Genomic DNA, 25687 nt, shown 5'->3' with positions numbered 1-25687 from the left:
AAGATTGGATGTTTTACTAGATGTCTTTGTTGGGTCGTTTGGCTGCTACTAAAATGGTTCTGCTCCCAAAAATCTCATATCTCTTCCGTACCATCCCTCGTCTCCTTCCCAAATCGTTATGTACTAATTCTATAAAATAATAGGGTATTTTATTTGGAAGGGAAATAAACCAAAGATTGCTAGAGGTACACTCTCTCTCTCTCTAAAAATGAGGGAGGGGTGGCCTTCCCCGACCTTGAAAAATATAAAGTTGCCTGTTTAATTGATCAGGCTAGAGATTGGTTTGCCGTTGACTCTCTTAAACCATGGGTAAACATAGAAAGTGAGGCTGCACGTCCTTTTGCCCTTATGGATCTTCTATGGTTTCCTAAACTCGTCAAATACCCTGGGCCTGGTTTTTCTAAGGCAAATTTGTGTACGTTGTCTACTTGGCATAATATGTTGTTCCACACAGATGAAGTACACTTGCCTTCCCCAGCTCTGTCATTAAAAGCAATTTAATGATTTGAATTTAGACCTCATGGTCTGAGGGTGGTCTCACCTATCTGGGTGATGTCTTTACTGAAGGAGGACTAGCCTCATTTTCCCACCTCCAAGCAAGATACGTAGTTCCATCGCAGGATTTTTATAAATATTTACAACTCAGGCACTGGCTCCACAGTAGTTTACATATTCCACTCTGTAAACCAGTTTTCCCAGCATTTATTACCTCCCGATTACAGTTCTCTAATCACAGGGGAGGCATATCAGGGTGGTATCATTTCCAGCTATTAGAAAGCAAAAAAGGGAAATTGGCGGGTAAAGTTAATTGGGAATGGGATCTCTCTAGGGCGCTTTCAGAGGATGAGTGGAAGATCGTATTTTGCACATGTTTTAAAGATTCTCGAAGATGTTTTTTAAGCTGATTCGTAGGGTGTATTTTACCCCAGAGAAGCAGCACAAAGTTTGGCCCTCCATTTCTAAGCATTGCTGGATGAACTGCGGAAATGTAGGGCATAGTATCCACATATTTTGGTCTTGTTGTGATAGGGGGGGAATGTCCCAGTAGATCTATTAACTGCACTGTTTCATTTCTACCCGGGTCAATTATCCAGAGGAGATAGGTATCTCATGGGCCATATCTTAGTAGCCGCCAAGGCAGCTATCGCCCAGCTTTGGAGGACTGCCTCTATACTATGTAATAACCAGTCGGCGCTAGTGTCATGAACTTTAAACAAAAAGATAAAGAGCACTTCCCTTAATTCTTTATCTTTAACTCACAAGTGGTCTGTTTCATTCCAAACATATGAATCACTTCAAAGAGGTGCATAATTGTTCTACTAAAGACATACTGTGCTTTATGGCCATAGAAAATGTAAGGAATACGTGGAAAAATAGAGATTTGGAAACACGTTTAGAAAAAAGCGAGAAGAATTGGATCTTCAAGTTAAAAACGTTAGCCCCCAGAGGTTTGAATTTAGACTTTGAACTAAAATGGTTCCTCTAAGAGTCCAAAGTTAAAGCAAAATACTCAGGATCTTTATATTTATTTATATTTTAGATACTTTTATAGCTTCCATTAGGTCACCATTGTATGTTTATGTGAATTATTTAAACCTATATGCTTTTTTGAATACTGCATTTTATATCTATATTTAACAATATATCTTATAACATGTTTTAAAAAGGTGAATTACTCCGTTTTACAGGTGTCTTATTTATTGATTTTTATTGATTCTTAAGGACCTTTTAGCAATGATTTATGTGTATTTTTGATGTTATTTCCTTTTTTTTCTTTTTAAGATCTACCTGAAGGAAAATACAATATAATGGCTTATATAATCTGTAGATTGATTGACACATATCCATATAAAAAGTGCTTAAGAGCTTATTGCTCGAATTGTCCTTATTTAAGATGGCCACCAGGCCGGAAGAGGATGCGTTTCAGGATGCGGTGTATAGGGGGGAAGCATGAGGACGTTTCAATGTGGGTCCCCGGCGCTCTGGACTACAGGAGAGATATGCACGCACACTAGGATTAGCCTCCGTTTGCGTTCTGCACTAATGCCGACCGGAGTAGTAATGACGTACTTAGTATGACCGACTAATAGAGATATAGATTAATCGCATGTCCATGATCAGAAGAGTTTTTTTTACAGGTATTCGTATATTATGAAACCAATTACCTTTTGACCCGGATGGAATACACAGGCAGGGTATAAAAAGCCTTGCCAGAAGAATAGAGTCACACTACCTTGAGGAAGAGAGGTGAACCTCTCGAAACGCATTGGTTGGAGTGTGACTATACTGACGGATTGAAAAAAGGATTCCAGATTTTCTCCCCAGACAAAAGGTGTTAGCTGGAGGTTTCCGGAGACCTCCAATGTATAACATCTACGGGCCCTTTATATGAGGGAGATCTGGTAATTTCCCATTACATAACCTGTTATAGCATCAAGCTGAATTCTATGCACTATAGCAAAATTTGCACATTGACATTTTATGATTGGAATTTTTATATTTTAGAAGAAATAAATTGTGTTAACCTTATTACACTATGGTTTTATGTTTGATCTCGTGTCTTACATGATTCATACGTTTAGAACGAAACAGACCTCTTGTGATTTAAAGATAAAGATTTAAGGGAAGTACTCTTTATCTTTTTATTTAAAGTTCATGACACTAGCGCCGACTGGTTATTACATTGTTTTTCTTTATATTTCTGAGGGGTTACTGTTGGGTGTAACCTTTTTTTAACTGATCAGCTGTTGATATAGTGTCAATGCGCCCAAGGTCACACTATATTATACATAATACTTGACGCCTCTATACCATGTCTAGTGGCCATAGACAATAAAATTCAAAAGCATTTTGTTTTTGAGAAAGCAGACTGCAAATATTTCTCTTTGGCTTCTTCACCCCATATGATTTGGCTTCGGTGGAGTGTATACCTGGAGGAACAAGGGTGCTCTTCAATTCACAGTAATGTTATAGATCTTAGTGTTCAACATTCTTCTTCTTCTGAGTCTGTATGATATCTTTCCAGTGTGTTGTGCGACTGATTTGCGATTTTTGATTATTGTATTATTAGGTACTGTAATCTCTGGCTATTGCCCCTAATTTTGTTTTGTAAGCCCCTGTCTGTCTGTTTTCCCCTATTTTTTTTTCTGTATCCACATTTTATTAAATAAAAACTACTGTTTAAAAAAAAATAATAATAATACATAATGTTACCGCCTTCTGAGGAAACCGGGACACACAAACCCGGAGAAACGCGTCAAGGAGTTCTTTGCGTAGCTCTATTTGCTGTGACATTTGGTTTACTTATGGGTGAAAAGAACTGCCGCTTTGTTTCCATTCGTACTACTAGCCCATTGCACAGTGGTGCATCCACCTGAGTGTGATCTCATCACCTATAGCCCACCCGGCTTACTGTGCATTGTAGCCGGCGAGTGGAATCCACCATTCATAAAGACACACTGGAGACCGTATACAGATACAGGTACACACTCCGGCTGATGACGGGTGAGTACGCATCCCCACGGAGAGACGGTGGAACACCGGTATACACACTCTGCACCAGTAAATGTCTACACAGTGCGGGCACAGTATATATCAAAACATGGTATGGACACATTTTATACATTGCTTGGCTTGATAATCTTAGTGGAGTACCCATTTGCAATTGCTCTTTGGACATATCCTCAGGACATATAAAAATAATATTGAACGCATGATAATATTGTTTCCTGAGAGTAGTTCCATTACACGGGACATTCAGCGAACTAATTGATTGTTTTTAATTGATTTTTTATTCTTTTTTCTTAGTATAATATTTTCTATGTGGAAATACTATTGTACATTAATGCAATTAATATCTACAGCTTTAACGCAGACCGTTAGCACTGATTTGCATTTATCTGCACTAAATGAACTGTGTATTTGAAATTAAATTAGTTTTTTTATAGCTTGTGTGCCTAATTTCAAACAAGCGCTTCAATTCTTTTTGGTATTGTGAACTTTTTCAGCAAGTTGCAGATCCTGCTTATTGGAGCTGCCAGTTTGAAATTTATATTAACTGGTTGAGAAGCGCACCTATTGTTTTCTATATCTTAATAAGTAGGGTATGTATTACGCACAAAGATGGCTGGGCCCTTACGCTTGCTAAGTTGTTTTATAAGCATGTGCGCACATTGACAAATCATCTCATAGATAAGTCTTTGATTTGTTCTTAATTATTCCATGACAATAATATGGCATAACTTCAAAAATCTCCGATATGGCAGAAGGAAATACCTGTCTTGCGTGATTAAGCATGGTTCCAAAACTATATTAAAAAAACAGCCAATTACATGAATTCGATAGTACCAGGAGCATAAATCATCATCATCTGCTAATAGTGGAGGCGTGGCCACGTCCCCTACTCAAATATTTTTCAAAGTTATGCGTTTTACAGCACACGGGGCGCCGCGGGCTCCTTACCCAGGTGCAGATCCAGGGGGGATGGGCGATCAATGCAATAGCTCTACCCTGCATATCATGCAGTCAGAGAGAGACTGCTGCTCAGTAGCAGCAGTCTCCCTGGACCCTCTGCAGCCCTGCACACAGCTAGGTGTGTTGTGCTGGGGATACAGGCTGCTGCTGCTGACATGTAGGAAGTGTTACAGGGCCACGACGGGCCCCACCAACAAGATTTGGCCCAGGTTGTTAGTAACCCTCCCCTCTTCCTCTGTGCCCCTAAATTACAAATGCCTGTATGACTGACCAGGGACTGTAAACAGATTAGTTACAATGACATAATATGTACCCTCTGGCAAGTCAAATAATATGGTGGCCAGATGTCCCATTTCTCGTTTTCTGCTGCTACCCTCTATGTTTCATTCTCTTAATTCCTTTAGAAAAGTTATATTCATATATGTGAACTGGACAGCAGAGATGAGTGGGGACACAATAGAGGTTCTACTTCAACAGAGGGAGAGCTGTAGAATCAAAAAATTTGGTCTTAAACTGGAGAAAAAACATATCATGCCTTCACTAATATGATGCAAGAGATATGACTGTATTCTCAACAAAGCCACTTTTATCTTCTAAGGTAATAAGCTCCAAATGTACAGTGTCCTCTCAATTGCAGTACACAGCCAGAGACCACCATCCTGAAGGAGCAAATAATTCCCTACACATTGAGTTTGTCCTTTTGACTAATTGTTAACAGTGATGGGGTCAAATGTTCAATCAGTGACCCCAATGAAGTCCTTCATTCGATAACACCAATAGCCTTCTAAGCTTCACCAAGACCTTCCTCTCGTCTAGTTAAATGAGATCAGCTACTTCCTATTATTGTATCTCCTTGCTCACAGACAATGACAACTGCCACCCCATTGGTTAGAAGATTCCATCCATGCAGCATGGACCAGACAACAGTTCGCAAATTTTATGTAAAAGGCTTGAGCACGGTTAGAAAAAGATATCTAGCACTGAAACAGTTCAGACGATCCACAGATATAATCATACTTCAAGAGGCCCACTTTGTAAATTAAAAAAAATACAACTATTTTTGGGTGGTGAATTGGCATCGGACCGCTATGGAAGCATAATCTGAATGCATTGTAGCACAGCAGCTAGAATCACTTTTTACAGACTGTCAAATATCATTTCAGCTCACTGTTCTGCTGTCTTAGCACCTCTTCTAAGATGTTATTAACTTCATGGAGAGCAGTAACAGAAGGACCAAGATAGTGGACACACCAGCATACCACTGGGAAGCTTTCACCACAACTCACTGAGCTCTGAATTGGAGAATAAAAAGCATAAAGCCTTGCAGTCCTCAACTGAGTAAAGCTGCATACACACACAACGATTTTGTTACCAACGATTTTATGAACGATTTTCTGTCAGATTATCTGTCAGATTTTTTAAAGTGTAATGAACGATTTTTTTGAACTACAAACGATTTTTGCATATTAACTTAATGAAAATCGTTGAGTTGACAAGTCTGACTGAACTACAAACGTGAACGCGCATGAATGATTTTTTCAAACGATTATCGTTAAATATTGTTTCACGATTATCGTTCAAAAAATCGTTGTGTGTGTATGCACCTTTAGTATTCACATGTGTTACAATGATGGCCAAACTAAGAGAGTACCGATTTCTGGGCCTCAATTAAAGAAATAAGTGTGCGCCACTGTTCTGGGCATGCAGAAATAACTGTCCAAGAGAAAGGGAATTAAAGCTAGAAATCACATTTGCATACAATAGTTAGTGGAATCACGCAACACTTCTGAAAAACAAGAGGGGCTCATATCCACATTACAAACAATACAGTGGACCTTGGACACAGGTTTTCCTGAAACATTCCAATGAGAATCCTGTCTGAAACAATACGCGCAGCTGAACTGGAAATCCTTATGAAACCTTTATTACAAGGGCTCACCCCAGTGGTTTCTGAATTGGATACTTCCATTGACCATGTATACCGGCTTCATTTAATTAAGTACCTTGAAGGCACTCCCTCGAGCAGTGGTTAGACGTTTACTGTCAATTACCATTCCACACTGGCATAACAAGCTACATGTTGTAGCAGAGACCTATCTGTTAGATTGGCATGCTATCATTTGTTATAACTAATTGACGCATTACTAGATCTAACACTTCTAGTATGTGCACCCCCTAAATGTTACTTCATCCTTAGCGATGATAAACGAGAGCTCCACCAAATCTGCATCTGTCTGGGACTTTGGTCCAATAGATGCATGAAAGTAAGCTGGGGGACACTTTCCCATTCACAGGGTGGTGGTATGCATTCAAAGCTGATTAAAGATGAGGCCATATAAATATCTTCCCAACAAAAATAATAGAAACTAGTTAATGCCTTACTATCACAAATAGAGAAGATGGAGACATTTAATAAATATTTCCCAGCTAAAACAAATAAAATGATCCTAATTATACTGTATTTAGAGAGGAATTAAACTCCATAGTGATGTTCCAAATTAACAAAGTTATTGGTGTTAAGAGGCAATATGCTGGCAGGATGTTTGCTAACAAGCTTAAACAAATTCAGGCAGATCATAAAGCTGCTGTTTACAATAAATCCGCAGGTAACACTAAAATAGCTGATGTTATGTTGACTTCTCTGTGGTTCTATACTTGATAAGGATTAATTTTTTCATCAACCTACCTTAGAAAAAATTGACACCTCCTTAAAACCTTTAAACCAGGGGTGGCCAGACTATCAGACTTGGAGATCTACTCTACAGGGCAAAAACTTTCATGATCTATCATAGTACAGAATCATAATAATGCAATACCATTTAGGAGGCTATGAGCAGGGGTTAAAGTGGGCCGTAATGGGGCGGAACTGCGTTCCGTCACCTCTATTTGGAGATGGAACCAGTTCCGCTTCCTCCGACCCACCTAACCCCGGCGCCGCAGGGAGGCTCCATTTGCCAGATGCCCCCTGAGATTTTGTTACCAGTGGGTGCCCGGCTCCCTACCCGCAGCGCCAGCCGGAGGCTGGAGCTCACTCATGAGCTCCGATTCTGGGTCCCGCTGTGTGCAGTGCACTATTGGAGAGACGTCGACGTCATGACGTCTCTCCCATAGTTCAGACTGAGGAGCAGCCAGGCGGACCCGACAGCAGTGGACGCGGGAGCGGGGCTTAAGGTAAGTATTAGTTTTTTTTGTTGTTGTGTAAGCGGCTTCACAATAGGGGACATTACTACAGGGGGCATTACTCAGGGCACACAACTACAGGGGCCATTACTCAGGGGACATTACTATTGGAGGCATTACTACTGGGGGCATTACTCAGGCAGCACTACTACAGGGGGCATTACTACTAGGGGATTACTAATGGGTGAACTATTACAGTGGGATTACTAATGGGGGCACTGCATAAGGGGCACCACTCCTGGGGGCACTGCATAAGGGGGGCTCTGCATAAGGGGCACCACTACTGAAGGCACTGCATAAGGGGCACCACTACAGTGGGCACTATGTGTAAGGTGGGCATTACATGTAAGGGGCACTATTATTGTGGGCATTGTATAAGGGGCACTACTACTGTGGGCATTGAATATAAGGGGCACAAATGTGGGCATTGTGTATAAGGGGTGCTGCTGTGTATCATACATGAATAAGAGACACTACTATGTGGTGTAATGATCATCAAGAATGTACTACTGTGTGGCATAATTTGTATCAGGAATACTATTATGTGACCACGCCCCTTTCTTTTGAGACCACGCCCTTTTTTGGGTGTGCGCTGTCCCTTTATTGACATTGCACCGAGGGGGCACTGAACCACATGACCCTAGCAGCCAATAGGAATCGCCTTGATTCTTATTCGCTAGTGAATCACACCTGACTGGGAAGACATGGCAGCCAGCCATGGGGCAAGACTCCCCCGGTAATTTTAGCGCAGCAGCCAATAACAATCAGACTGATTCTTATTGGATGTTGCTGGACGAGCCAACATGATCGACTGATCGCAATTGAATGTTTGGCCACCTCTAGTGTAAGGGGACAAGAAATCTGGAAGGATAAGGCCGTGTTACTTTCTGGCTTCTGAGCAAGATGTATTTCAGGATTTTATGACCCTGGTAGAGCAGACTACAGCAGCTTCTAACCCTGCAACATAGCAGAATAGAACACTTGTGCAGAAGGACTTCTCAGCAGCAGTATCTCTGGGAGTGGGTATAAGAAATTCTACATCATGGTTAGAATGGAGACTGCAATTGGTTGATAGGGGCATTGTTGTCTGTGAGTAAGTGAGAAGCAGCTTGGACGGAAAATGCTAGGAAAGCCCTTAGTAGGGTTTACATTTGTGATTTACAGGGGCATAACTAGACATTTATGGGGCCCCCTTGACCTCCGCTCACCTGCTGGCAGCCTATCGCTGCCATCGACGGGCTACTCTGTCATGAGCATGTGCGACGGTCAGCCTGCACATGTGCATGACTGACCAACCCCGCGGGGCCCCTAGAGTGCCTGGAAGGCTTCGCATTGCCGGCAATGGGGACCACATCGCTCTCACCATCTAACAGTACTACGCTCAAAAGAGTAATAACTTTGTGCTAGCTATAACTCCATATCTCTCCTGAACGCGAATTTAAAAATCCCATTCAAACTTCTCGCTAACAATTTCAATAAGATGCTCCCTACACGTATTAATACATCATGACCAGATGGGTTTCCTTTCGGGGAAGTATGGGGTGATCCATACCATAGCAAGGCACTTCTGCAGCCTTAACCGTCCTCCACAATCCCTTGCCCCCAGCACATGTGACATCATGAGGTTACACAAGAGAAGGAGCAGGGGCATTCCAGAAGATATACACAGGAGATTTGTTCTCTTTTTGTCTAATTTGAATGAAATCCATTAATTGACTTAGTTTCTTTTCTTTTGCACGCTGTGCACTCCAGACAATACAAATAGCCCATTGTTTCCATTGTAGTCTTATTGGATTGGTTTTCTATTGGGATGAAGCTCCTTGTTAATTCTTGTTTTAAGTTTTTGCTTTCCTGTTTACTATGTTGGGTTTGGCAGGTATTATACTTGACAGCTGATCATCCATTTCCATGGTGGTAACTGTTATATTGTGTTATGAAGGCTGTTTGAAACTCATCTATTTCAGTTTTCTGTTTATATTGGATTAGATATTCTCTTTTCAATTGCAACGCGAGCAGCTTCTGCTGATTAAAATGATATGCAGCATGTCTATGTTCTCTGAGCGACTGCGCGTTTACCTGCATGTGAAATGCTACGTTACAGTGTCAGCAGCAGTAACAAGTCCTGATCAGCGGCTGTAAAAAATCCTGATCTCTAATATACAGGGTGGTCCAAAAGTCTCCATACAAAGGGAAAAGTAACACTTTAAAAAAAAAAAAAATTAACTTTATTCACAAGATTCATTTTCACAAAATGCAGATTACATTTGTCATATGAAGAACATATAAAAATCATTCTGAAGCTGGATCAGGAAGCTGTCGCAAGGTTGCAATGGACTTTAAAGGGACACATGGCAAGAACATAACACACGACACTGTTGCCATACTTAGGGGTTGATGTATCAAGCAGTGAAAACAGTGGAGATGTGGACCAGTGGAGAAGTTGCCCATAGAAACCAATAAGCTTATACTTAGCATTTATCAAGCACATATAAAATTATACCTTGATGCTCATTGGTTACTATGGGCAACTTCTCCACTGGTCCACTTCTCCACGCTTTTCGCTGCTGGATACGTCAAATTCTTACTGATAAGTTCAAGAAGACTGGAAGCTCCACATCATTCACTGATGCATGTTATAAAGAGTTAGTTTTCCCTTGTATGGAGATGTTTGGACCACCCTGTCTGGCCTGCAAGTAGAAGAGAGTGACTTCCAGTGGAAGCCGCTGCTCTTCCTTTCGGGCAGCCCTACCCGGCTTCTAGGGGCTGCAGTGAATGTAGCCCCCAGAACCCGGTGTCATGTGCATGCGTGGCGCCCGCAACGCTCATGAGCATGTCCTGGCACCTGCCAGATCCATTGCCCAGGCGCCAGGACCTGGCCGGCTACAGCCAGACCAGCAGCAGCCCCCCTCAGGTAAGAGGGCAGTAGCAGCTGCTGACTCTGAGTCACAAATTTTGGTGCTGCCCGAAGAATCAGCTGTTTTGGTCAGTAGTACAGTGTAGTCGTTAGACTCTGATGGGTACATATGTCTCTAAACATTTATGTGTTACTTGTCAAAACCAGTTCACAGCCTCAGGCATTCTGCACAGAGAATACTCAATTACACTGTTCCAGAGCCCCATGAACAATCTCAGTTGGAAACAAACAACTACAGTTTCAAGAGCTGGTCCTCAGAGCCAATGCTGCTTTAACCATTCCCCTGTATTCCCTCTTTTTCCTTGTCCCTATCGGGTGAACTAGGACACAGACATATGCCTGTTACTTCCCATCTTTATTTTTGCAAATTATTAAAAATGTTCCATCTTCTTTCTCTCCAGGGACCCCTCCTCCCTGCCCTCCTGCCGTCTCAAGCATCTACTGAGAGATTTGATTAAGCGGTGGATCCCCTCAGCTAATTTCATACCTGCTCTTTCCTTATTTGCTGGCTTTAAAAGGGGTGGGGCTTATTGGAAGTGGATAGGGCTTCTCATCACTGGATGTGGTTGGACAGAAGTGGGCATTTTGTGGGTTGATATTTGGGAAACAGGACATGTATTGTCTGCCGGGCAAACCAGTAACCTTGTATGCTGGGAAACAAATGATCAGTTACATTTATGACAATACATAGGGGGAGGGGCCCTAGATTGCACAAACTAAGCACAATGTGAGGTGCTACCTGCTGAGACTTGTAGTGCTGCAAGCAGAAAAAGAGATAAAATACGGCTTTGTGATCCTGTCGCATTACCAACTGTTCATTGCAGTCTGTTTCAGTCTTCTCCATGTTTTTATACCTGGAAAAGTGGCTGCAACTTGCTCCTAGATCCATGGGCAATTAACCAAACATTGGGCGAAATTCAATTGTTTTGAGCCCCCTTCGCGCCCGATGGAGCTATTCAATTGTTGCTCCTGACGGGCGCGATCAGCTGCCAGCGCTCCATTTCAGCTCGCAGCCCCAGCGGAGTGTGAGCTGAAATGTGTGGAAAGTGACCTGTTTGGGCACCCAAACATCACTTTTCACGGTCGCGCCCAGCACCTTGGTCGGGGGTAGCTGCTTTACGCGGCTAAACCCGACCACTTTGAGCACGATCAGCGCGAAAAACGGCAACAGTTGAATAGCGGCCCGCGATCTCCTGTCACTTTAGACGGGAGATCCAGACCACGTAAACAATTGAATTCCGCCCATTACGTCTTAAAAGCGAGAGCTAGCTGTGGTGACCTACACTAGCCAGCTCCCATACAGAAAAACTTTCAATATTATTTATCAAAGTAAAACGAAAATACACAGGTCATAATGGCTAGTGCCTCAATGTGCTTAAATTAGGATGATGGAAGTTGCAGAAAAGTCATATTATTGGATAGTTCAAGTCACTTCTGTGTTCTCTGTTCTATACTATATTTTTCCAGAGAGCTTTTATTGTCACAGAGCACAGAATGAGTCTTGGAAGACAATTAAATGCATTTAATAAAAATTGCAGGAAGGCGTATACTGCACTAGCTAAACATTGGACAATAATCTGAAAATGGAAAACCCATTTATAGATGTATATATCTAAGAAACCAGCGCTCAAGATTAAAATATATATTAACTGAGAAAAGGGATGTATATAAATCATATATGTCACATTTATTGCATAAATGATATGTATACCAATATTTAAAATAACATGTAGGAGCTAAATAAATTATTTAAAACTTCTAAAGAAGCTGGACACTATTTATCCAGCGAAACCGGTCAAGTATTTCTTATGTACAGCTTGCTGCATGAATTTTCCTGCTGAATACAGACACCAGACTAAAGCTCTGTTTGGACATCATTATTGCTTCTGGATTTAGGCCCTCATTCAGAGCCGTTCGTTAACAGCAGTACGCTCGTTGCGTTCCGATGTTGACTAACCGCGCATGCGTCGATGTAACACTGCGCATGTGCGTACGGCAGATTGCGAGCTTATTTTGACTCGTTCGTACAATAGCGTACAGGAAGTGACATGTCCAATGTGATTGACAGAACAGGGCGTTTTTGGGTGTTGACGGGGGTGGAGATGGAAAAACGCAGGCGTGGCGAGGCGTTTTTGGGGCGTACATACATTAGCAGATGCGAACGTAAAATGTGTTCGGACCGACTCATACGTCACTGGATGATCCTCTTTCCCTTCAAAATGCTCGCACAGCTTAGGGTCTGGATTACTTGACCACATTGGCGATGGCCTTCTCCTCCGTCCCGGCACTCCACGATGTTGCAGCGATTAATCGCGGGTGGTCAGAACAGCAATTAGTGTTGGATTGAAAACCGGCTTGGTATGTGTTTTGAAAGCAGTTTTTTGGGTTAGCACAAAGCGTACGCAGGTGGAAATCATAGCTGCTAATGTCAGGATTACACAATCATTTTGCGTACATTTTGGGGGGTTTATTTTGGCCTCAATTTGTTGGTTTGGGCCTATTGTAACAATAATGTCATCATGTTTTTTTTGTTTTTTCATTTTTCTTTGGGCCTGGTGAATTTGCATCGTTATGTAAATTTTTAAACGTTCCTTAAAGAACCCTTTTTGTTAATTCATGTAAAATGTTGTTTTTGCATGTTTTTGCCTTTTGGCCCAGGATTAAATGTAACCCATTTTGACAACAATGTGAGAATACAATTTCAGACTTTTTTTTGAATTTTATTGCTCAAACAAAAACTAAAATAAAAAACAGATTGTAGAAAAAGATTTTTTGCAGGGTTCATTCCCAAAGTTACAATAATTGGGCCAACAGAAAAGTTTGATGAAAAGTAAAACACAAAATTAAAAACAATTCACAAGAAAGGAGAGGGAAGTTTTGTCCAGAAAGGAATATGAGCCAAGCACAGAAGGAGTGTGGGAAAAGTAGCCATTGCTGTCACCGTTTTTTCACCCGTTTGGCTGGGGGAGGGAGGGCGCCAGACCGGGTCCGGGATGTCATCGGGCTGGCCTGTCCAGAGGCAGATGTTGTGGCCTCTGGACTAGGCACAGGGCTAGGCACATTTGGAGGATTGGCTGATGTTGTGCCAGAGGTGGAGGATCCTGATGTTCCGGCAGGAAGGGAGGTCGGCTCCACCATGTGCTGGCGAACGAGCTGCTCCAGGGCATTGGCGATGCAGATGTTGGCCCTGGTATTTTCCGCCAGGGCCTGACCAATGGTCACGTTGGCCGCCGCATTTTGCTCCAGGGCCTCAGCCACCCGTATCAGACTGGCGTCCATCCTCTGCAGAATCTCCGTATGGAAATCCGATTTGAAATTGAGTTCTGTGAGGAGGGCCACTGCCTGCGAGGGGGATTGCCCTGGACTGGCTTCTGCAGGGTCCTCAGCCGGATGTACTGGTTCCTCCCCTGCAGAGCCAGCAGAAATTCTGCGGCCAAGGCTCCCCTCTGGAGCAGACTCATCCGCCTGTGTCTCTGTTGGAAAAATGAGAAAAGACTCACATTATAATCTACATATTGGCACAATAACATTTCACAGTTGGTGACATCACAATATTTACCTGGGACAACATGAGGAGCCGCAAAGTCTGGCATGTCCGTATCCATATTGGACACGCCAAACACCTCCACAGGCTGCACACACCCCTGTGCCAGCTCTTCTAAATCGTTTAACTCCAATGACACAGGGGTGGGACCCCCACCTGTCCCCCTTGCATCCCTAGCCCTGTCCGCTAGTTGTTGCTTTAGGCGATATTTGAAGTCGCCCCATCTGTGGGATAAAATTGGAACCATTATCCTTTTGTTTAAAATGGGGTTTGTTTTTAGGGGGGTCAAGTGTTTACTTACCGCCGTTTGACATCCCGGGCTAGACGGACATAATCACCCACCCTATTTACAGCAACGGCTACCTCTTCCCACATTCTCCACTTCTGGCTTGTACTCATATTCCTGTCTGCCTGTGGCAGGATGTCCACACACTTCTGTATCAAAACCTCCATCTCCTTTCTTGTGAATTGTGGCTGCCTTTTCTTTTTGGCAGCTTTGCCCGGAATACTGGGCCCAGCAGCCTCTTCCATGTCATCCTCCTCACCTATGTGTGTAAATATGCAGAATTTTCTTCTTCACAACTTGCCCAATATTATGTTTCAAATTAATCATTGAGACAAAATGCATGAAAGACTTACCGCCAGACTGTTGGCCATTGTTTCCCTGGTCTGTAGCCATGTCTGAGCTCCAAACAAGAAATACACCAGAATTTTAATTGTGTTTCGTGACGTATTTATACATGCGTCCTTATTTTGCGGCCGCATCATTGATTGTGCGTTCCTATGATCCCTCCTTAATTTGTGCGGGAAAATAAACACTATTTATGGCTTGGTGTGTCTCGAGTCGAGGTGGCGTTTTTGGATTGTTGGAGGTTACCTTGGTTGGAGTTTCTTGTTTGCGGATTTTGGATTTGGCGTTTTTGGGAGTTTATTTTGTTTGCTATAGTTGCGTTTTTATTTTCCGGTCGCTTTTTTGTTGGGTGTTTTTTTTGGCCTCGTTTCTTGATTTGGTAAGTTTGGGGAAGTCTAACTTTGGTTCAATTTGTGTCTCCTTCTTTTTCATATTTTTCTAAAGTTTTTTTTTCCTAATTTCCTCTCTGTTAGGTTTTTATTTGTTTCGGCCCCAAAGACCTTTTGATCGGGAATCTTATATATTAGCTCTTGGTAAGTCCATTTTTTAACTTGTATTTGCGAACTAATTAGCGCATTTTTATGTTTGTATAGTGACTTGTATTGGCGAACTAATTAGCGCATTTTTATCTGTTTGTATAGTGACTTGTATTGGCAAACTAATTAGCGCATTTTTATCTGTTTGTATAGTGACTTGTATTGGCGAACTAATTAGCGCATTTTTAAATGCTTATTCATCCTGTAAATTTGTTTGTGTTTTCCCTTTAGTGTTTTTGGCTTACATTTGAACCCAATTTGACGTACTGTGTGCAATGTCGTTTTGCTCGTTGGCCAAATGGGTGTTTCGCCTATTTTATGTTTTGTCTTGCACCAAATTTACAAACATAAATGCACAGACTAAACAGATTTTTTTTAGTTTTGGGAATATTTACAGTTTGGACGTATCATGACAATACCCCGGCATGTAAGCAGCAATGGATGGTATCATCAAGCTAAGTTGTTTTAATATGATTTTGGGGTGGGTAAAAAGCCTTACATTCAAATCTTGCCATTTCAGGTTGATCTAGGTCGGATTGTTCTGGCCATGCTCCCGGAAGCCGACCAACCTCAATCTCGTCCCAGGCGTAAGCATTGTAGGCGTGCAAGGCCCCAGATATTTCGAACACGTGTCACCCTTTTTGGAATGCCTGATGATGAGGTTTTAAGATGCTACCGTCTTCCTCCCAAAATCATCATAGACACTCTCTCATTAATAGAGAGTGATCTTGAGCGGCAAATTGACAGTCCTACAGCAATACCACCACTTATGCAATTTATGGCGGTGTTACATTTCTGTGCCTCAGGATCGTTTCAAACAACGGTGGGAATAGTGGCGGGCATCTCACAATCCTCCTTTTCCAGGATCCTGAGGGCAGTGATGGAGGCACTTTTCAAGCACCTCCATCATTTTATTAAAATGCCTTTGGATATGGGTGCCCTTAGTGTGGCCAAGGCCAATTTTTACCAAATAGCTGGCTTCCCACACATCATAGGGGTTGTGGATGGTACTCACATACCACTTCAGCCTCCAGCACAGCTGGAGGCCATATTTCGCAACCGTAAACACTATCACTCCCTGAATGTAATGGTGGTATGTGATGCCTCCCTCCAGATCCTGTCCCTGAATGCAAAATTACCAGGAAGTGCACATGACTCCTTCGTCATCTGGCAATCAGGGATATGGCACAAATTAACCAACCTACAAGCTGGTGATGCGTGGCTTCTGGGTAAGTGGAGACCTTTAGTACATAACAATGTTAAGCTTGATACACAGTGATCCTGATGTTGTCTATTCTTTTTCAGAGGAGACAGTGGCTACCCTTCGATGCCCTGGCTGCTCACTCCTTATTTGGCTCCCACGCCAGGCCCACAAAGTGAGTTTAATACCGCACTTACAGCCACCAGGCAAGTGGTGGAGCGCTGTATCGGCCTTTTAAAAGGCCGATTCAGATGCCTCCACCGCTCTGGTGGCGAGCTCATGTATTTGCCGGATATGGTTTCGAAAATTGTGGTCCTGTGTGGGATATTTCACAACATCGCCATAAGGAGTGGTGTCCCAATGCAGCCAGAGGATGCCTTACCTGAGGATGGCCCCCCCGAGGTTGGTCGGAGATCAGTATGTGGGGGGGCCATACGCGATGATGTGGTGGGCAGAATCTTTAGGTAATTATTGACCAAACAACAGTGTTTATACCCAATGTGTTACGATTTGTTTGCGTTCATCTTTTTTTTTATTGATTTTGTCCCCATCTTCTGTTTGTTTGCATAATCTTTGGCACTCCCACGATGACTACTTCTTGCTACCCTTCAAAAACCTTTATGTGGAAACTTGTGGAATATATTATGTAACCCATATTGCAACGCCATATTTGTGGAATCATGTGGGCATGGACCTTCGTCAACCAGTTCTTGATTTGTTGTGTGTTTGTTTCCTGTTTTTGGTATGTGGTGTATTTCTGATTATCACTGTGTGTTTTGTTTGTGAGTGACCACTTTGTTTTTTGCTTTACGTTGTGAATAAATTTTTGGAGAGTGTAATTTGGTTCCTTTTTGGGCACGTTAGAAGCAAGTGTAACCAGGCTCACAAACGTTACATTTGCCTAAGGGGTAACCCAGTAATGAAGCAAGTTGAGCTAAAATGTAATATGTTTTCGGGGTACAAACCAACACACCAAGGAATCCTGTACAATCAGTTGGCTTCGTAAGATCGGCCTAAGCAGCTTGCACACCAAATAGGAACCTGTAAAATGTTGTAAACTATTATGTTGCCCACCCCAAAAAAGGAAAATGACATTGGTACTGGTAGGTGTTTCTTGTGCCTGTTTGCCTTCAAAATACAACACACAATCTTTAGTGAGAATAATTGGCAATCCTTGCTTGAAGAGTCTACTTATGTCAGTGTAAAGAATCTTTGATTTACAAAAAACGCATGAGACAGAGCGTTAATTAAAACTGATTTATTTTTAAACAAATTTTCTAAAAAAAAACAAAAAAACTAATTCCTAAGGAGGACCGCCAGATGGTCAAGGCCCTGCAGCAGCCCGGTGACTTGCTCCCGCATACGGGCCACACACTGACATATTTCAGCCCGACGCCTCTGTTCCTCTGTGGGTGACAAAAGTTTGGGGATTAATACATCAATAATGAAGCCACATTCAAAAACAACAAAAAACAAGCAAACCAAAACTTAAAAGCTTGTGAAAAAACCATCAGTACACGGATAAAACCCAGCACCCCAAAATGTTGTTGGCCAAAAATACAAGGGCCCAAAAAAAATGCCCACAGGTGTGATATGTGTATGGTGAAATCAGCAGGAACAGGTAAAGACAACCCCCCAAAAAACAAAAAGGCAACAAAAAGCCCACAAAAAAGGGGACGACACATGATTACATACAAACAGTTTGTGGTGCCAAAAAAAAAAATACAGTTCGCCAAAACGCCAGAGCGAGAAGCCACTCCCTCGACCTCCTCGGAGGTGGCTCCATTCCCCAAACCTAGGGGCAGGGTGTTGGCTGAATCCTGGGAGGGGGTATTTGGAGGAGGGGCGGTTGGAGGAGAGGGGGAATTGGGCTGGAGGGGAAGTAGCCCTGAAATCTCGGCCACAGGGTCTGGGGAGGAGGGGGTAATTGAGGAATTGGGGGTTGGCGAGAGGGGCCGTGACCGGCGTCTTGTCTGCCGATGATGCTGTAGTCTTTGCTGTGCCCCTAAAAGATGTTAAGAAAATTGTGGTTAGTTTCAACATGAATCAAAAAAAAATAAAAATAAATTAAGACAACACAAATAGGAAAACATGGCCATGCAGATATGAGTACAATGAATAAATAGGACAGACATGAAAACATGCACATGCAGATATGAGTACAATGAATAAATAGGACAGACATGAAAACATGCACATGCAGATATGAGTACAATGAATAAATAGGACAGACATGAAAACATGCACATGCAGATATGAGTACAATGAATAAATAGGACAGACATGAAAACATGCACATGCAGATATGAGTACAATGAATAAATAGGACAGACATGAAAACATGCACACGCAGTTAGGGCCCACAAGATAAACATGAAAACCACAGTCCCTAAAACTTACTTTCCGCGATCTGCATGCGAAAGCATGCCAGCAAGCGGGGCGTCCGCCGGTGCAGGTCCGACCACCTGCGCTCCAGCTGGCCGATATGTCGGCGTGAGCCGAAGAAGCGCAGGCGGCGACGTACCTCCGCATATGCGGAACGCTTTCTTTAATTTGTGATGGGTGGAGGCTGCCTGGTGATCCGCCTGTCCATTACCTCCGTGAGCACCAGCAGCTCGCGCCTGGTGAATGCGGCGGCTCTCATGATGGCAATGGTGTATTTTTTAAAAATTAATTTTAATAAAGCACCCAAAAAAAAATTGATTGGCTAATGTATTTTGGAAATTAACAGGACCAATTCTATTGGTTAGTGTATGAGTCATGTGTTCGACAGGGCCAGAAATCTCTTGAGAGTTATGATAGGCTTGATGCAGTGACATGCGTAAGCAAATTTAAATAAAGTAATGAACCCCGGAAAATATGCGGGGATCCAAACAAATAGAACAATTGTTTAATTGGGGCTAACATGTATTTTGACCAATAAAAGCGAATGTTTAAGCCGTACGTATTCTGCGGGTAAACACAAACACGGACAAGATTAAAGTTTATTGCATTGTGTTGAAAAAAAACAAACAATTAAGCTAATTGATACATTGATTGTCAGGATACGATTGAGGGAGGTAGGCAGAATAAACGAGCAGGTAATCGGAATCTGACAGGCCCACTTCCGGTTTGTACTTGTGCGTGCGTTCCCTTCAAGCCATTTCGGGGATGTACGCTCGCTATTTGGCACGCTCGTTAGTTAGAGGAGGGGTCTGTTGAGTTTGGGGCGGATTTTTATCTGCGTACGAAAATACGAGCGAGTGCTTAAATTTGAATATTTTTTTACGTACGCCGAACGTACGTACGCCCACTTGCGTCCGGGTCTGAATCAGGGCCTTAGTACACAGCTACAAGTGGATCAGCTACTCAGCCCTTCCATCTGTGAATCATCGCTAACAGGATTGAACTCTAAGATTACTTCACTTGGTAAATACTTGCTGTGCATGAACTTTGAAAAAAAACTCTTTCTTGAAAGTAAGCCCTTATTACAGACAGTCATAACAACTATTAAGGAGCCCCTCCAGCAGCTGATAAGTTTTAAACAATTTATTTAGCTCCTACATGTTATTTTAAATATTGGTATACATATATTTTATGCAATAAATGTGACACACACGATTTACAGTATATACATCCGTTACTCAGTTAATATTTATATATTTTTATCTTGAGCGCTGGTTTCTTAGACATATGTATTTATACCTTAAGAATCTGACAACCTCTAACTAGCTGCTAATTGGACAGTGCATATAGTTTTTTCTGTATATTTTCCATTTATGTCCTCATACAGCTAGCCTCAATACGCCATCTGGCACCAGTGATCTGCGCCGAGTGTGAAAAAATGTGAAAAAAAACGCTTGACGAGACTGCACAGATTAGTTTGATATGTGACACTTGTATATCTGTGTGTGACTGAGTCTCAAACTGTACAATGGAACTTGGCGTGAAAGAAAGCCGCGTCCGCTGCATCGTAGCAATACAAATACAGATTCAGACAGTCGCAAACAGATATACAAGTCTCGTATATAATTCATCTGTGCAGGTTCGTGAAGTGGCTTTGAGCGAAAAAGATGCAAAAATACGCTCGGCGCAAGCCAAGGCGCGTGGGATCTGGCGCATGGAGATGGGCTACTTGGCGCAACTGTGGCAATGGTATATGAGGACACATCTGTAGTTAGGGATTATTTTGTGAAAGAAGCCTTTGGTATTAGTAGCATGACATTTCATAGTTACAGTTCTCATTTGTATATAGAAAAGCACAACAAAGAGACAGTATTAAAATGTTTCCTATAGTTGTTTATACAGGCTCAGTTCATAAATAACAAAGCTTACACAGTGAGAACGTGGTTGGAGAAACTTGTTTTGTCAGAGGACTCTAATATTGCTAATACATAAAAATAACTACTATACACAATACATTTAGCTGGATGGGTAAAGGCGGGTGACTGGGGAGCTTGTCGCTGCTCTAGAATGAAAGGTGAATGAAGAATGTGAAGTACAGACCTGCTCGTGGATAATTTCTGAGAGCTCTTTCACCATTTCTCTAAAGTTTGATTTCAGCCCCTCTTGGTACTCAAACTGATCCTCTTTGATGAGTTGTTCGTTTATGTCCAGTGCGGTGGCACAGGCTTGTATGAACTGTCTATAAAATGGATAAGAACAGGAGTTACAGTATGGTGCAGTTTAATTTGGTCCAGTTAAATTTGTATTGTCAAGTTAGTCACAGCTCTTTGTACATAGGTGACAGCAATGGTACTGGGCACTCGTTTATTATTTGTGAGTGTGTCTGCTGGGGAGAGGACAAGATGTGCAGTGCTAAACGCTGTGGTCTGCCACAATTGCCACGGATCTTCTGCCCAGCAGGCATAAAGGTTTTGCCTTGTCGCGTATCTTGCTTAGCAGGAGGAAAATGAAGCACCAGAAATAGTATAGTGTAGTGATGCTGCAGAAGAATTATATCATGTATATCTTCTCAATTGGAAAGTTTTTCCGACTTGTCGTATATTTTATCTTTATCTTTTTACTTTTCAACATTTTCATAGCTAGACATATTAGCTTAGTCACAATCACAATTTTTTTGTGATCTGATGTGAAACAGGAGTTCTCCTGACATGCTCAGAGAGAGTAGACTTTGATAGGGTGTCTGCAGAGCTTTGTGGTGCACATGTCACAAATGGTACAAGCATATCTGTCTGTTCTCTCACAATCATTAGTTGGTTTGGGACTTTACAATGGAGCAAAATAAAGCTCGGCTGATTCAGAGTTGGGAGCAAAGCATAGAACAGGAACAAATTTGAACACGGACAACCCATGTTGCAATGCTGGTGGTGCAAATACATTTATTTAATTTTGCATGCAGGTTAAAGTAAATGCTGGCCCAATTGCTGGACAGCTTTATTTTTACACTGCAATTTAGAGATCAGCTAGGTCATGTCTCTCCCAACTTTAAATATGCACACTTTACATCTGCCCCACTTGCAGTGCAACATGGCTTTGCACATAACAAATTAGCTCTTTGGGCCTGATTCAGAATGAATCACTATTGCGATCGCAGCTGCGAATGCACATGCAGTTCTGCTGCGAAACTATGCTAATGTTTGCAACCGCTTGGCCAGCATAGAGATGCCCACTACCGCTTTCTCACATCTGTAAGACCTCGCAGCCCTGCATATACATCGGTAACATAGGACCCTCACTCACAATTACTGCAGCTCTGACCCGTCTCAGAAATTGCAACTCTCGTCGCACGCAGTGAGTACTCAAGCTGCGTATGCTGTTGCAGTGGCTAATTTATGCACGCCCAGGAAACGACGTTCAAACAGACTGGCACGCCTGCGTTTCTCCGACCACTCCCCCGCCACCACTCTCAAATGCTGGTGTCCCGTCGCTCACTCTGCAATGGCTTTCTTTCTGCGTGATCGCAGTGCGATCGCAATGCTAACCTGCACATGTGCACTGAGGTGCGTACGCAGTACGCACCATTGACCGATCTGTGTAAGCAGTTGCAATTGCAATTCATGATGAATTGGGCCCTTTGATTTTACAGAAGTGCCTACATACATCTTACTTTTTGTGCATTAAACAGTCCTTCTAGTCGCTCCATGTATTAAAATACACAACACTACAACCAAGGAAATTTAATACAAAACTACCTAAACCATATTCAGAAACTAAACCTGTGGAGCTATCAGTAATAGCATAGGGTAAGATCGTATATGCATCTGGACAATAATAAATTTCATAAAAACCTACCCCCTTCTGTATTTAAAACACACAATGCTCAGCATGCCATGCAGGGGACTTGAACTCACACCCTCATGTACCTCAGTCAGACACTTAACACATGTACTATTTGCCCTTATGTCGTAGGCCTTGTAATTCTAACTATATGTAAGTTTTCTGTAATTAATCTATGTCTATATCTATGCAGCTGAAGACTAGAGGGGGAAATGGGGCAGCAAGGGCTGACTCTGTACCTCCTACTAGCATGCACACTACATAGATCTGTTTAGTTGCAGTAGTCTAGGCTAACAATTACAACTAACTTACAGATATATACTACACAGGAGAAAAAAAGCTGTAGTACATGAGTTTGTGAGTTCAAATCCCCTGCATGGCATGCTGAACATTGTTATTATTGGTATACTACACAGATGTCCTGCCCATTGGGCTGATTCAAGGGGCTGCAGAGAAACAACTCACATGACAGCAGATAGGAAGTGTGCAGATCACAGACGGACTGAGCTAGGGGAAGCCCACCCTTCGGCATGTGCCAGATGGCTAGCCCGGCCTTGACAGGTAGTAAGGACAATGATCAAGAATATGGTCAGATGGTGAATAGCCTGGTTTTATCAACAAGTAATCAATTCTGGTAAACTGTTTAATAGATTTGCAGTGGTTATGGGCCTAAAAAATGTAGAGCGATCAGAGCAGGAAAACTGTGGTACGTATGGTCATGGAGTAGGGCAGTGATTATTGGAAGGATTAGCAAACTAATAATTTCTTTACAAAGTTTGTAGGCCCGATTTTGAGTCAGATACAAAGTTGATGTAAAATGCAGGGGAGCGAGAGTGATTTTGATTCTTCTGCGCAGTTGTCCAAGTCGCACTGCGTTCCGAGTCTGTGCGCACAGGGTCGCAGCTGCGATTGAGAAAAGTCTTGAAAATGCATTGGGGCGGTGACTGGGAGGGGTGATGAGGACTTATGGATGTGTTATGAGAGTGTCGCAGGCGTGTCGCTGAAGTGGTTGCAAACTCATAATGGCATAATGGTTAACATTGGAGACCATACTCTGACGGACAACCTGCACATGACATGGGGCAAGTTTCATCCAAAGGCGCACCTGAGCATCTAAAGATGCTTACAGTGGGCGTCTCAGTCCTTGCACAGTCAGACACATGGCTGTACACCAGGGAGAAACTTGTAGCGGCAATAGCATAAAGTCGCAGAAGCAATACTGCCAAAAGACGCACATACGGATGCTGCAGTGTCCGGCTCAGAACCAGTCCTAAGTTTATTCTGTGAGATATTATTTTCAAAAGTGAATATGTTAATAAAAAAATAAAACTATTATAAAGCTGTTTGGTAAATGATTTCCAAGAATACACAGGCACTAGATAGAGTATTTTCAAATGAATGTTGTCTTTTAATGCCCAATTATAGGTCTCTAAAATATTCAGTTAATTTAGATGTTAAATGAGTGAAGATATTGCCTTTGACTTTCATTAGCGTTAATAAATATCTTAGAAATAAGAGGAATACTGTATATTATGGACATACTTGAATATATCTTTTAGCTCCTTAATCTTTTTGCTGGGATACTTGCTGGACAGGCTGTCATCAAGAAAAGCTCGGGCGTATGCTAAAGGACCAGCATTTACCTAGAAAATAAATACACTTGTTTAGGTAAGAAGGTAAGTATAACAATACATCCGTACATATAACACAGAGGTGACAGTAAGTTGTATATTTACTAAAGTGCGGATTTTTAGAAGTGGAGATGAAGATAATAGCTAGAATCTGATTTGCTGCTATGGACAACATCTCCATTTCTGAAACCCCGCACTTTAGTAAATATACCCCTGATATATATACAGTCAGGTCCATAAATATTGGGACTGTCGAAGTTGAATAATTGAGTGAGACAAGTTCAGTTTAAAATTTAATCGCAGCGACGCCATCTTGCAAATGGCCACAAGACTCCATTTTGGAAATGAGATCACAAGACACCATTTTGTGTGGTCAGCATTAATTCAAGTTATAACCCATTAACTAAGAACAGATGGCAATGTTTTTGTTAACACCAAGGGCAACGGGAAAAAACAGCTTTCTAAGTAGAAGTAAATAAGGAGAGACAATGGGTATTTTTACATACAAATTGGGAATCCCGGGATGCAGATAAAGTATAGTTGTGGCAATTGTAATATAATATCTACACAATTGGATTTGCCTGAATACTAGACAAGATGTCTCCTAATCCCATAGTTTGAGGTGATAATACATTTGCACTTCACACAAGTGTCTGTGAGAACAAAAGAGGTTTTGTTTTCCTTTGAACACAGCAGGTGGGGGCCTGCTGACAGAGGGCATGTGGAATTACAACCCTCAGCCATCCACACTGCTGGATGTTCACTTCGTGTATGAGAGATTATGCACTTAAATCTCACCCATTAATAACTAGCGTCCTTATATTAAACCCCGAATACCCACACACTACATATTCGCACACAAGGTTCCATTAGCATCAAAATGTATGATTCAAGAAGGTTCAGTTAGTTTAAATGCTAAGAAATAAAGATATTTGTTAACTAAGGAATTATACAAGATAAACATGTCATTCTTGGAGTTGTTCTGACGCATACTCTTTCCACAGTTTTCCGGTGCTATCGGTGAGGAGATCGCATTATGCATTCTCAAGTTATGGACCGCAGAACCTACAAGCAACCAAAATGTATATTTTAGATTCAACTGTTAGGATGTTACAGGAGGCGTTACCAGAAAGACCCCGGCTGTTAGAGGCAGGGAAAGTCTATTTGAAACAACCTGTTAAATGTGTCGTTACATATGCTCCTCCTCTGGGAACCAATGAGATCAGCAGGAAGTTTCCCCTTTGTCCTGTTTCAGTCTGGGGGGGAATAAATACATGTGTCCAAACACTGGTTTGCCAGTTCATGCTGAATTTTGGGTGAACTGAGGATATCTAGTCAGAAGTCTATCTCTGGGTCCG

The 25687-nt window shown here is 42.2% G+C and overlaps 1 protein-coding gene across 1 annotated transcript in view; it reads right to left on the bottom strand.

The window, feature by feature from the left end:
• Nucleotides 1-25687, bottom strand: part of DOCK11 (dedicator of cytokinesis 11) — a 362537-nt gene that overhangs the window by 22543 nt on the left and 314307 nt on the right. The window contains exons 52-53 of the mRNA XM_088453072.1: nt 24241-24341; nt 20965-21103 (exon numbers count right to left, since the gene is read on the bottom strand). Of these exons, the coding sequence (XP_088309198.1) occupies nt 20965-21103; nt 24241-24341 (240 nt within the window). The remainder of the gene's footprint in view (nt 1-20964; nt 21104-24240; nt 24342-25687) is intronic.

Source organism: Taudactylus pleione, unplaced genomic scaffold (assembly GCF_031769625.1).
Source record: "Taudactylus pleione unplaced genomic scaffold, aTauple2 ptg000039l, whole genome shotgun sequence".
NCBI classification, from domain to species: Eukaryota; Metazoa; Chordata; class Amphibia; order Anura; family Myobatrachidae; genus Taudactylus; species Taudactylus pleione.
The sequence above is the reverse complement of the archived record's forward strand: the minus strand, read 5'-3'. Positions and strand labels throughout refer to the sequence as shown.